Genomic DNA, 11,560 nt, shown 5'->3' with positions numbered 1-11,560 from the left:
GACTATGGAGCAGATTTAGAAGTACACCGAAAGCTACAGAATTGGTTTTAAAAACTGTGAGCTGAGCTGAAGTAAATAAAATAGACAAGTTTAAATACATGCTGAGAGTGAAAATCCTTCCTAAAGGTGAAGATATATCAAAGATTTCAAAAGAAAATAAAAACGGGAGGCCGCGGATCATATAGGAAATAGCGCCTCCTTCACTTCCGGAGTGTAATGGTCCCATTTCCAAATAAGGTATGAGACTAACAATGGTCCGTCCCCGCCCCTTTCTGCTTGCTGCTGCGAGGTCCTTCTCCGATCTTCTGCACGGAGTTTTGTTTTCAGAGAAAATAAACCTAAGTGCTCTTGGTAAAAGAACACAGTTCCTATTCAAGGCTTGTTGAACAGAGGGCAGGCATGGGTCCAAGTGAGTGCTCTGTGATTTGACTTTATTTGTGTTAATTATATAATAATGAGTTTTAATGTGGAGAGATGAAGTGATACATTATGATTTTATCTTTCCGTTACAGCTGTGGGAGCTGCTGTAGGAGCAGGTGCGACACACTCGAAGAATCACATTTTAGCTTTGTGCTTACTTCAATTATTTATTTTTTTTATTTATCATTATATTATTTCTTTTCATTCTGCGGTTTATTTCCATCTGCAGCAGTGGCATTAGCCGCAGCACCTTTCGCTCTGACAGCTGTAGGTTTCACGGCAGGTGGGATAGCGGCAGGTTCCTACGCTGCGAGCATGATGTCTTCAGCAGCAGTTGCCAACGGAGGCGGAGTGGCAGCTGGAACCGTGGTTGCTGCTTTGCAATCAGCAGGTTAAAAACAATGTTGGAATACATTAATTGTGTTTCTTTATCTTCATTTGCTGCAAAACGTGTAATAATCTCTTCATAAGAATATATCAAAAATGTTTGTAGTAGCTTGAGATTCTGTTTTCACTTGTCTAATATCAATGTCAAATGTTGCAGGTGCTGCTGGTTTGTCAGGCACCACCAGTGCAGTTGTAGCCGGTGCAGGGGCAGCTGCGGGTTGGGTGGCCAGCTTCTTCTACTGAAAATCACCTACAAAATACTTATATTGTTTATGTGCAGGGGACTATATGTATGTGCTAATACTCCTGAAGCATTGTGTTGCATTATAATGTAAATCAAAATAACTGTTTGAATGGAATTTGAAACAAGACAGATTTTCTCTATCTCACAAAATGTAAATTTGTTACAAAATGAAAGAGCAATAAAAGTCTTATTGAACGTTTTTGGGGTTTGTGGTCTTTTAAGTGTATCAGTTTGAAAACTTTTTTATAGCATAAGTGAACCCCATCTCTACTATGTCTTATTTTCAGTGCCTTGACTTGCTATAAAAGTGATAGTGAAGATAATTTGACTGGAACATAGAGATTTAAAACAGCTTTTACTTTCTCTTAGTCAACATGACAAATGTTATCTGATGGCTTTGGAAACAAGTAAAGTTTGTTGTTCATATAACTTACTTTTCTAATATTTACAGCAAAGTAACAAATATTTCTGGTGCAAATACTATGGTATATCATAACACCCCAATAACAGCAGGTTCTTGATGCTGCAGGGATGATATCATGCTGTTGCTAATGGAGGAGGAATGGCAGTAGGAAATCTAGTATCTCTTACAGTCAGCAGGTAATTGTGTTTAAATTTAGCTTTGACTTCCCATGTTGATACTGAACAAGATTTTGGATTCCTGCAGTGCTGCAACAAAAATAATTTGAACAGATGTTTCAGTTTTTTATGTTTTGTCACAGTTAGATACCTATCATAGAGGTTTTGGATTATCAAGCAGATTTCAATATTAGGCAAACATAATCGTACTGAAATTCAAAATGTAGTTCAAATGACAGATTCAGTCATCTGAGGACATAGCTATTCATTTTGCTCTATTTGGAAACATAATTGCACCAATTGTTAAATCACAAACTAGCTATCATTAACCTCACTTCCTGGAAAGCTGAGCTCAAGTTTGAATGATTAGCGCCCGACTTGGACATTCAAGACATGACCTAAAAAGAACCTGTCTAACAACAGGAAGGATGTCAAAGAACAAAACGAAAAAGAAACAGCTAAATAAATTTAAGAACAGAGAAGAAACAAAGGCATCTATGAGTTTGGTCAGTTAGAATTATCCACATGGGGAAACAATCCTAGAGTGACTTCACATGCCAAAATGATCACCCAGTTGTTACACATACACAAAAAAAACCAGAACATCTAAACCAAAATTTGATTCATTTATGTTTCTGATTTAACAACAGGAAAGGGTTCAATAAAGTGCTCTCAAAGTACTTTTCAAAACATACATACATACACACACCAACAGGAAAAACTGCAGACAACTTGGGGTTAAGTGCCTTGCTCAGGAGTACATGTGACAGGAGGAAGCTGAAATCACAACCACAACTTACAGAACGCAAAATCACTCTTTCTACTGAGTCACAGTGGTCTAAGTCTTGTTTATGCCAGATGGTAATAAACATTAAAAGCAGCATTTTCTGACCCACCACGGTAGGACGTTGAAGCAGGGGAACAACATAAAGTACTGGTGGAATATCCACCTCTGATGATCAAGACTCATTAAGTTGAATGAGGTCACTGAATGTCCACTTCAGGCTTTTACAGATGTTTTACTGAGAAGCCTGACGTAATTAATGATCTTTGAAAAACAGAGCTCTGTCGCCCCCTGCTGACAATTGAAAAGAAATGCAAATATTTAGACAAAATCCCTTTGGTATATTTGTAAAAACTCATTCAAAGAGTTTCTCTCTTGATCTTTATTTAAATAACTTACATAAAAAGATGAGGAGAAGCTAATTTCCACAGCAATTAATAGATAAGCAAATAAATAAAATCACCGTTCTGATGAGAGAACTGGATACAATGATTTGTTTAATGAACTCATTTGGTTTTAAAAGCGATGATATTGCACACTCCTTTACAGAAACTGACACAAATTCCACATTTAACAGCAAACATTACCTTCACCACAAGTCTGTGTTGCCATAACATTTTAAACATCACATAAGGCAGGCTTTAGCATTGGACATGGTTAACATTCAGAAACAAGCAGCAAACATGAAGAATGTAGCAGTGATTTTAACAAATGCTGAAGCTGCTGTGGCCTACATAATCTATTGATCAAGGGCAAACAAATTCAAAAGTGATATTTGCACATGATTTCATGTTTTGAAACAAACATGAACATTAATTATTTTTGCAACAAGTATAATGCACAAAAAACAAACAAAGCACAAAAAGAAGCAGTATCACCTAAAGGAAAGAACTGGGATAAAAGGCACACTTTATGAAGTAGAATTGCACAAATCTCCTAATTTGCATAAAACTGGAACTTACAAAAATAGTCATAATTTTCTTTTTCTTATTTCTCGATAAATACTGGTATTGATGGATCTTTCAGTTTTACTATGTCTATATTTATTTCTTTTTTATTACATTTCTATCTCTTGATGGGGGTAAAAATATAAAAATCCAGAAAAATACATACTTTTTGTATATCAGGCACATTTCCAATTGAAAATAACCGTATAAAACATTTATTGTGGTCACTGAGGCTGTTAATAAATACTTGTATTTGTTAACCTGGAAATGATCATTTCCAGGTCAGTTTTGATCCAGTAATGAAATAATCCTATAGCTTCCTCATTTTAAATTTTTAATTAATTTCAAAAAGCGTATTAAAATCTGTTTAATTTCTTTAACACAAAATGATCACAAATTAATGTTGGTGAATTATTATTAATATGCAAACATTTCTCTGTCAAATGGGTTAATGTTGCTTTAGGACATACAGCTAAAACATATAATAATAAACATTTATCAACTATTTATCTACTCTAAGGTGCTGGTAAGGTTATTACTATAAGTATTTTTTGGTTGATTTAATGATACATATCAAAAAGTGCATCAGTTAGATTTAAAAATTAAAAATCTTTCACTCTTAAACAGTTATTACACTTATCATGCAGCAGGAAATGAATTCTTCGTGGACTCCTGAGCCTCTGAAATGCTACATTTCTGTTACTTAATTGAAGAAATCTCTTTGTCTTTTAGTCCTTTTCTCTCTGGAACCCTTTGAGCGATCCCATAGGGCACATGGCATGCCACTGTTCCCATTTCAGCTGCTCCTTCCACGTGAAACATCTGGTCGTCAAAGAAGATGTGCGGCCTTATCTTCTCTAAGATGGGACCCTTAGGTGCCCCTGCGAGAAAAAGGGCCTCGTCGATCTCTAGACCCCAAGACCGCAGAGTTTTTAGGGCTCTGGCGCCGGAACTGGCTGCACTGCGAGCCGTCACCAGGTAGGTCCTAATGGGGCAGTCCATGCGCTGGCCTTTGGCATAAAACCTCTTCTGGAGCTTTCCTAAAACTTCCAGGAAGCCTTTCAATGGTCCCTGTGGGAAGAATAGAATAAAGTAGGTGATATACTCCACACTTTGAAATTCTGCATTTAGCCAAAACATTTGCATTTGACTTCAAAAACTTCAAAGAAAGAGAGATGTACTTATTAGACTAAGAGCTCTCTGTAGATACTCAAATATTTGTACTGTTTCCACAGTACTATGAAACAATTTAGGAATAATGCAAACAAGCATCAATGTTGCATTATCATTTTATGTAACTATACAAAAACAGGTTTATGGCAATGATAAGTGCCCCATTTTGTGTACTTTACATGGTCCAAAGGCTTGTTCTCGTGAGCCTTCTCATGCTCAAAGAACTTGTCCAGTCCGTGAGCCTTATAAATCTGCTCCGATTCATCTGAGAAGAGCACGGCATCTCCATCAAAAGCAACGCGGAGCTGAGTCTCTGACACTTCTGTCATCTTCTCCGGGGTAAACATGGTGGCTGCTGCTATACCTGGTTCACAACACATTTCACACACATATAACTCGTCAAAAATAAACAAGTCAAATGTCGTATTTGGAGACCTAGAGTGTAGGTCCCTCTGTGTTTATGATACCTTGTTCCAGAGCTTCGTGAACTTTGACTGGGTCAGAAGACAAGTAGAGGTTGGTGTTGTAGGCCTTTAAATAACCGATGGGACTGTTTCCTCCAGTCATACAGAATCGCTCAATGAACAACTCTGGAAGAGAAGAAACGTAATGAATGTTCACAAATCTGCAGATGTGACATTCAAATGCAGATGTTTGACCCAAGCTAACCTGGCAGTTTAATCACTTTGTACCAATAAAAACGGCTCAAAAGAATCAAATCTCGGTTGCAGACCGATGTCAGGGTGAGAGAGTTGTTGTGTGTACCAGTCCTTCAGCTACAGATACTCTCATTGCTCTCTTCCAAAAAGAGCACAATGGCAATGATGGCAATGAGTTGCCATCAAAAAACTTTAGCAGGAATGGTACCAAAAGAACTGCACAAGAAATATACTAGTCATATGCATAAATATTACCTTATCAGTTTTACCTTCAGTCAATATTAATATTAAAAAATGCAAAAACGCAATTTCTTTGGTTTTGTTCAGTAGTATGATTCCAATGCAAACTTAAAGAATCTGCAGATGCAAGTTGTCCAATTATACCACTGCTGTTAATCTGAAGTTGTGCGGCATAACCAGAACTCCTGGGTAATGCTGCCTTTATATTCAAAAATAGCACAGACATGACAGAAAATCCCTCTCAAAGCTTGTAAGATTTATTCCTTTGTGTTGCATTGTTATGTGTGAACGATGAGAACGATCCCACTATAACGACAGTCAGTCCCAGTTCAGCCAGCAGGAAAACACCTCAACACTTTCACACGCACATCAACACAGGAACTGATTGTGATTGTGAATGGGAGATTGTGAACAATTGAGGCTTTAAAAAGTCATTTAATAGTGCAGAATTAGCTGCTCCACTGTGTATTTTTAGATCACATTCAGTTTATTTCTGTTTTTGGAGTCATCTTGTAGTCAGCAGCAACATCTGGACTTCATTTACAATATTTCATTACTGACCTGAAGAGAACTTATGAGGGAATAAAAAGACCCAGCTGCTGAGACACTCTGCTTTTTGTTACGTCCAACAAGGGCACAACATGTTTGAGGACAAGTAGGCAAAACTGAGGATTCAAAAAATTATTTTATTTTAAATCTCTCTTGAACTTTTCTTTTGGTTCAGCTGCTTTAATTCTCTGTGGAGGAAAGAGAGAGAATTAAACGTCCTCAGTTCAATGTGTCCCAAAAACAAAGAAAGGAACAAACAAAAATCCCAAAAGTATAAACAGAAAGGTGGACCTGGTGAGCCGATCAAAAAGAACAAAACAGTACAGCAAAAAGGAATTATCCAAACTCCAGCATATGTTAAACAAAAGTCATTCAACTAAAGTCAGTACAAAACAATCTAGAAAGAAAAAAAAGCAAAAATGATTATAATGTGCCCGAAGCACATAACACTTTTATATATCGGAAGATGGATCCACAGACTATTCTAACGGAGAGCTACAACCAGTCATGAAGAATAAAATAAGCATAACATCTAAGTGTAATATTTTCATTCCCTCAGATTAACGTGAAAATAATCTCTAAAAGGAAGGAAGGGCAAACCTGGGTCAAACTGTGGCAGTTTAATCTCGGTCACAGATCTGTTTCCAAATCTTCTGTAAATCACTTATCACCTGCTTAGTCTCTTGAATAAAACCCAATTCATCATCAAGCTCTTCCAACACATCTGCAGTTTGTTGTTTGCTGTCCTGTTTTATTTTTGACTCTAACTTCAGTGATGTGCAAAGAACGTCAAAGCAGTCAGTGAGGTTACCGTGAGTACAGTTTAAGAGAGCTACATAAAGAGATGTAAAATACCTCTCTAAAGAGGTTTTTTCTTCAGATTTGTACATAAGTTTATGAATAAGGTAAAGAAATCTCTGAATGCTTCTGAGAATATGACTGTTTTGCTTTTTAAGAATGTCATCTTGTTAAAACTGCTGCTGCTTTCAATTGTTTTGATCAGCAGATTTAGCAGCAAAATGGATAATCCTGCATACTTGAACAAACACACTTAACAGTATAAAGTGAGGCGTCATAAATATTTAATTTACTCTACAGCAGACAGGATAATGGCTGAAGTGGTGGGAGAAGAAAATAATATATAAAGGACACTACAAGATAATCTGTTCAGGTTTTGCTCTATTTTAGAAATCTCAACCTACTTTCTGTTCGTTCTGCAAACCTGCTTATTTTTAATGCACCGATTTATATCTAAATTACTTTTTATTTCAAATTTAATTTAATCAGATTAAAGTAAGACAGATTAAATTTAAGCTGATTTAAAATAACAGTAATAATAATAATAATTTAAATTATATAATTTAATAAAAAGAGCCATTTATTTAGAGACGTCTTTCTGACATAACAAAAAGAAGTAGATAAAAAAAATAAATAAAAAAAACTTGTGTTTATGTTCAGTGTAAAGCAAACAACTTAATGAAAAGCAGCACTGGTCAGGAATATGGCATAAAATACTTAAAAATATAACCAAATCCATTTTTGTACATTTCTTTCTAGATAAATTAGAATATTATTAAAAACATATTTGTTTCACTTATGTGGTTTAAAAGTCAAACTCATAAAAGGAATTTTTTTCACATAGAGAGCTATTTATTTTGCGAGCATTTTTTTTCTATTGCTTTTGATGATTGTGTCTAATAAAACACAAAACTCTGTTTCTCAGAAGATTAGAAATTATTATATAAGACCAGAAAATTAATTTTTTGTTGATTTTTTTTTCACGTAATACTTGATTCTACCCGATAGCAATAACAAAACTAAATGCAATCAAAAACAACCATTAATCATCATAAATGATGTATGTGAGAATGTGGCTGTTCTTATTTATTGGTTTTTGTTTTTTCTTGTTTATATTTTTTTGCCAGTTGTTTGTTGATTCTTGCGTTGTGTGTGAATTGTGAGACAGTTATTTTTTGTTTTTGGGCATGTGCACTGACTGATGGCACCTTTTGAATTTCGTTGTCCTTGTGACAATGACAATAAAGATTTATCTTATCTTATCTTATTGAGGTTCTTTTTGTCATAATTACTGCTTCACTGAAGCGGGCCAGGTAGATTAATTATCAGCATCTGGCTCTGCTGAGGCAGGAAGCCCAGGTGGTTTCAGTAGCACCCTTTGATCACATGACATTTGAATCAGCTGCATTGTTGGGCCTTATGTCTCTTATCTTCCTCCTAATTCATACCCTAAAGATTTTCTATTCAGTTTACCTCAGGTGTGTAAATTGGGCCAAATTAAACACTGTACTTTCAGCTTTCACTCAACTTTTAATTAATATGCGTCCTGTCTCTGTGTGGTTCTTGAAGGGGTTTTTGGAGGGTTGTAAAGAATAATAATAAAAGCATCAAGTTGCCCTGTAATATAGGTGACAGTAGGAAAGCCTTCACATGCTAGGAATGACCAGTGTATCAACAACTTACGGTGATGATTGATGGTATTGATGAGTCTCAGGCCGACATAAGCGTGGTTGTTGGTGATGAGAACAACGTCAAAGAGCTCCTCACTCTCAGGATAAAGGTCCCTCAGCTGAGTGTTGACTGCCTCCAGGGCCTGGGAATAAAACCAAACCAGATGTGTGTTAAACTAAAGGATTGTTTGAATTCAGTGCAATAAGGAGATAATTGAGAGGGAATCAAAACAATGACACACCAAACACTGGCTTTGAAAATCAGCTTTCATTCAACGGCCCTCTGACCTTGACAAAGGAGAAGGCCGGTCCGGGGCTGAAAGGCTCGGTTTCATGCGCCACCTGATACTTGATGTACTCCTCCATGCCCTGCTGCTCGAAGATCTGCTGCTCCTTATCCATGTTGAAGAGGACTCTGGACGACACAGCGATGGTGATAGAGTTCTCTGGCTTGGGCTGGAGGGTCGCAGGTTTAACACACGTCATTTTAAACTGGACCTGTTATTTCTACGTAATTATCTAAATCTATGCTGGGAAGAACAGACAGAACAAAAGTAAAGCGAGAGAACTGCTGCGACTGAAAGTGAGTGTGACATGAAATGCCTTCCGATACTGATAATGCTGCTTCACATACCAGAGTTTTGACCCTGTTAACTCTTTGAGTGTCTGTTGCCCACTGTAGCGTTCACTTGGTTACGTTTGAACACATTTTTATGAGAATTTTAAAATACTGTCTTAACTGTAGCTTTAACATGTTTGCTGGATGAGACAACAAATATAATAAACATTCATTTTTTTAGGGTTGTGTTTTAATTTTTTATGGAGCATATGTTGCTCATTTACTGGAATTCACCATAAAATATCTCTAGTACAGATTTTCACACAATTATGGCAAATAATACTGATTTGACAGTCATTGAGCAGATAGTCACTGACATCATTCACAGGGATGAGATTAAGGTAATGACAAGCATGTTTTATCCAAGTATATCATTGGGCGGTTGAGTGCAAGGAAAAACTGTGATAAAAAATATAAAGCTGTGTAATAAAATGTTGTGGGTTTTTTTTTCAGAAGACTCTAGATAATTTCATGCTTCCATTCCTCTGACAAACTTAATGGACATGTGTTCATTTTCCAGTATGACATAACAACCTGCTCACCTGACCAAACAAATCAAAATTTCCCTTATGTTGCGTTATCTAGAAGTTTTTGATTGCCTTCACTCTGGGCTGCACTGATGTAATATTTCATGTAAAGTAACTTTCAGGCAAGTATAGGGGGGATATGCTGTGCACTATGCAAACTGAGCTGATATTTCTATGATATACCTAATTTATTTTATTGAGAAGTGGAATTTTCAGTTATAAGTTGTAATCCTCAAAATTATCTCAATTAAATGTGGATATTTACTTTGAGATGCAGAAGCTTGTCTGTGAGCTGTGTTAGCCGGTCACACTCAGGTCACTGTTTGTCTTTATCTACCCTCCTGATCTGAAACATGACCTCTGCAGCTTGCTCGTTTGTAAGCTGGTACAATGGAGCATCCGATCCTGTTTCACATAGAATCGTCAATTTTATTTACAACGAGCTGGAACCTTTAAATAATTAATTGCCTATTGACACCAATTTCAAACTTTTCAGTGAAAAACATTTTAGATGAAATTTAAATATTCCCTTTGTTGCTCTTGTCTAAGTTACAATAAATTACGGCCACTCTGAAATTATTTAACGCATATACTATGTCTGACTTCATTTTGACCTAATATAATAATTACCTTTACCAACCCTCTTTATGCTCTAGCCAATCCAGTATTAGGGATGATGAAATCCATAGAGATACTCACAGTTTTTTTTGAGGGTGTGGATGGCTTCAAAAGTGCCTTAGCATCTTCCGATGAGTTCTGGCTGCCGTTCTTGACCACATCTTGTCCACTGATTGTCAGAGTCTGAATGCTGCTTCGACTCATTGTACTGCTTCAGTTCACAGCTCACACTCAGGATCACACCGAGTCCCAGTGTGTGTCCCCCCCTTCCCCCTTTTTTTAATGTACTTTAAAAATACTCTTATAGCAAAAGCTCCAAACAAAATTCACTCTTCCCAAATTTAATGCAGTCTTGCAGCCATCAACACGTGAGCTCCTGAGGCACTTAGATATAGAAATATGACATACTGCAGTAAAGAAGGAGGATGCAGACAAGATTCAAGCTGTGACCTTGGTTTGATATATCCACCATCGTTTGGAGGAAAATCCTGGATCGGGTCTTCAGTGCTGCACTATGCTCTCCTCTTTTGCACACTCTGTCCTGACTTCAAGCCATTCTGCATCCTCCCACCGTTAACTCTTTCAGTGTCAGACTCCCCTGAGTCATAGCAGAGCTTGTGATTTAATCTAGCTGACAACCGGTTGCTGCGCACTATGGGACATTAACCGTCTGAGTGTTCTGGTACGTAAAATGTCTTTATCTTTCACCTCTCCTCATGCAACAGCTGACTCACAATTTTCTATCAGATCACGTTTGTCCGTCAGAAAGTGTTAAGTATTACAGCTAAAGGTACACTGTAGATAAACTATTTCATAATCCTGCAAAGCATTGTGGGAACTGCAGTCCATCTTTGGCTCTCTCGTTCAGAGTCTCCTGAAACCTCGCCAGGTTGTCGCAGGGACTGAATTACAAAGCAGCAGTCCCAGTTTCCAGGCAACAAGCATGGAGTCGAAGCAAATGGGACACTCCCATACTTTCTATACATCTGATTGGCTGCATGGACTCCATTTGAAATACATCATCCTCCAACCCCTGCATCCAGAAACAGGCAGGTGAGGCAAGGAGGAAAGATGAAAGTAGATGCTGTGCTTTGAAGAGCATTAAATTATCATTAATAGAGTTAATTTAGCTTTTATCAAACCAGAAGGCAAAGTGGTTTCTGGCAGGAGATACTAAGCAGGACCATGGATTAACTAAAGGAAGAAAAAATAAAACAGACACACTTTTAAAGATAACAGACCACCACAAGCATCGTCTTTATACGACTAGCACTTTTAGAATAAAACATTGAACTCAATGAACTGTTATATATTTTGATATTTATGTTACTTTCTGTGTTGGACCA

At 37.0% G+C, this 11,560-nt stretch overlaps 2 protein-coding genes across 2 annotated transcripts; one reads left to right on the top strand and one right to left on the bottom strand.

Moving 5' to 3' along the window:
• Window positions 1-274: 274 nt before the first annotated feature.
• LOC102221847 (interferon alpha-inducible protein 27-like protein 2A) lies at window positions 275-1,232 on the top strand. The gene is made up of 4 exons (XM_005806129.2): window positions 275-409; window positions 513-536; window positions 650-811; window positions 965-1,232. The coding sequence occupies exons 1-4, from the start codon at window positions 400-402 to the stop codon at window positions 1,048-1,050; spliced, it is 282 nt and encodes a 93-aa protein (XP_005806186.1). The 5' UTR covers window positions 275-399; the 3' UTR covers window positions 1,051-1,232.
• A 1,666-nt stretch (window positions 1,233-2,898) lies between these two features.
• Window positions 2,899-11,123, bottom strand: LOC102222115 (cytosolic 5'-nucleotidase 1A-like). The gene is made up of 6 exons (XM_005806130.2): window positions 10,296-11,123; window positions 8,739-8,906; window positions 8,464-8,593; window positions 5,002-5,124; window positions 4,714-4,898; window positions 2,899-4,432 (listed from the first exon to the last, which is right to left on the bottom strand). The coding sequence occupies exons 1-6, from the start codon at window positions 10,416-10,418 to the stop codon at window positions 4,061-4,063; spliced, it is 1,101 nt and encodes a 366-aa protein (XP_005806187.1). The 5' UTR covers window positions 10,419-11,123; the 3' UTR covers window positions 2,899-4,060.
• Between the last annotated feature and the right edge of the window lie 437 nt (window positions 11,124-11,560).

Source organism: Xiphophorus maculatus, chromosome 19, assembly GCF_002775205.1.
Source record: "Xiphophorus maculatus strain JP 163 A chromosome 19, X_maculatus-5.0-male, whole genome shotgun sequence".
NCBI classification, from domain to species: Eukaryota; Metazoa; Chordata; class Actinopteri; order Cyprinodontiformes; family Poeciliidae; genus Xiphophorus; species Xiphophorus maculatus.
This window is presented reverse-complemented; position numbering and strand designations above follow the sequence as displayed.

What these genes read in the sequence shown, in the direction of transcription:
- LOC102221847 (XM_005806129.2), top strand. An exon ending in GGGAGCTGCTGTAGGAGCAG is followed by an intron (nt 537 to 649) that starts GTGCGACACACT and finishes TTCCATCTGCAG; the next exon opens with CAGTGGCATTAGCCGCAGCA. An exon ending in TGCTGCTTTGCAATCAGCAG is followed by an intron (nt 812 to 964) that starts GTTAAAAACAAT and finishes CAAATGTTGCAG; the next exon opens with GTGCTGCTGGTTTGTCAGGC.
- LOC102222115 (XM_005806130.2), bottom strand. Translation starts at nt 10,418, where the DNA reads ATGAGTCGAAGCAGCATTCAGACTCTGACAATCAGTGGACAAGATGTG. An exon ending in CCACACCCTCAAAAAAAACT is followed by an intron (nt 8,907 to 10,295) that starts GTGAGTATCTCT and finishes GCGACCCTCCAG; the next exon opens with CCCAAGCCAGAGAACTCTAT. An exon ending in CGGCCTTCTCCTTTGTCAAG is followed by an intron (nt 8,594 to 8,738) that starts GTCAGAGGGCCG and finishes TTTTATTCCCAG; the next exon opens with GCCCTGGAGGCAGTCAACAC.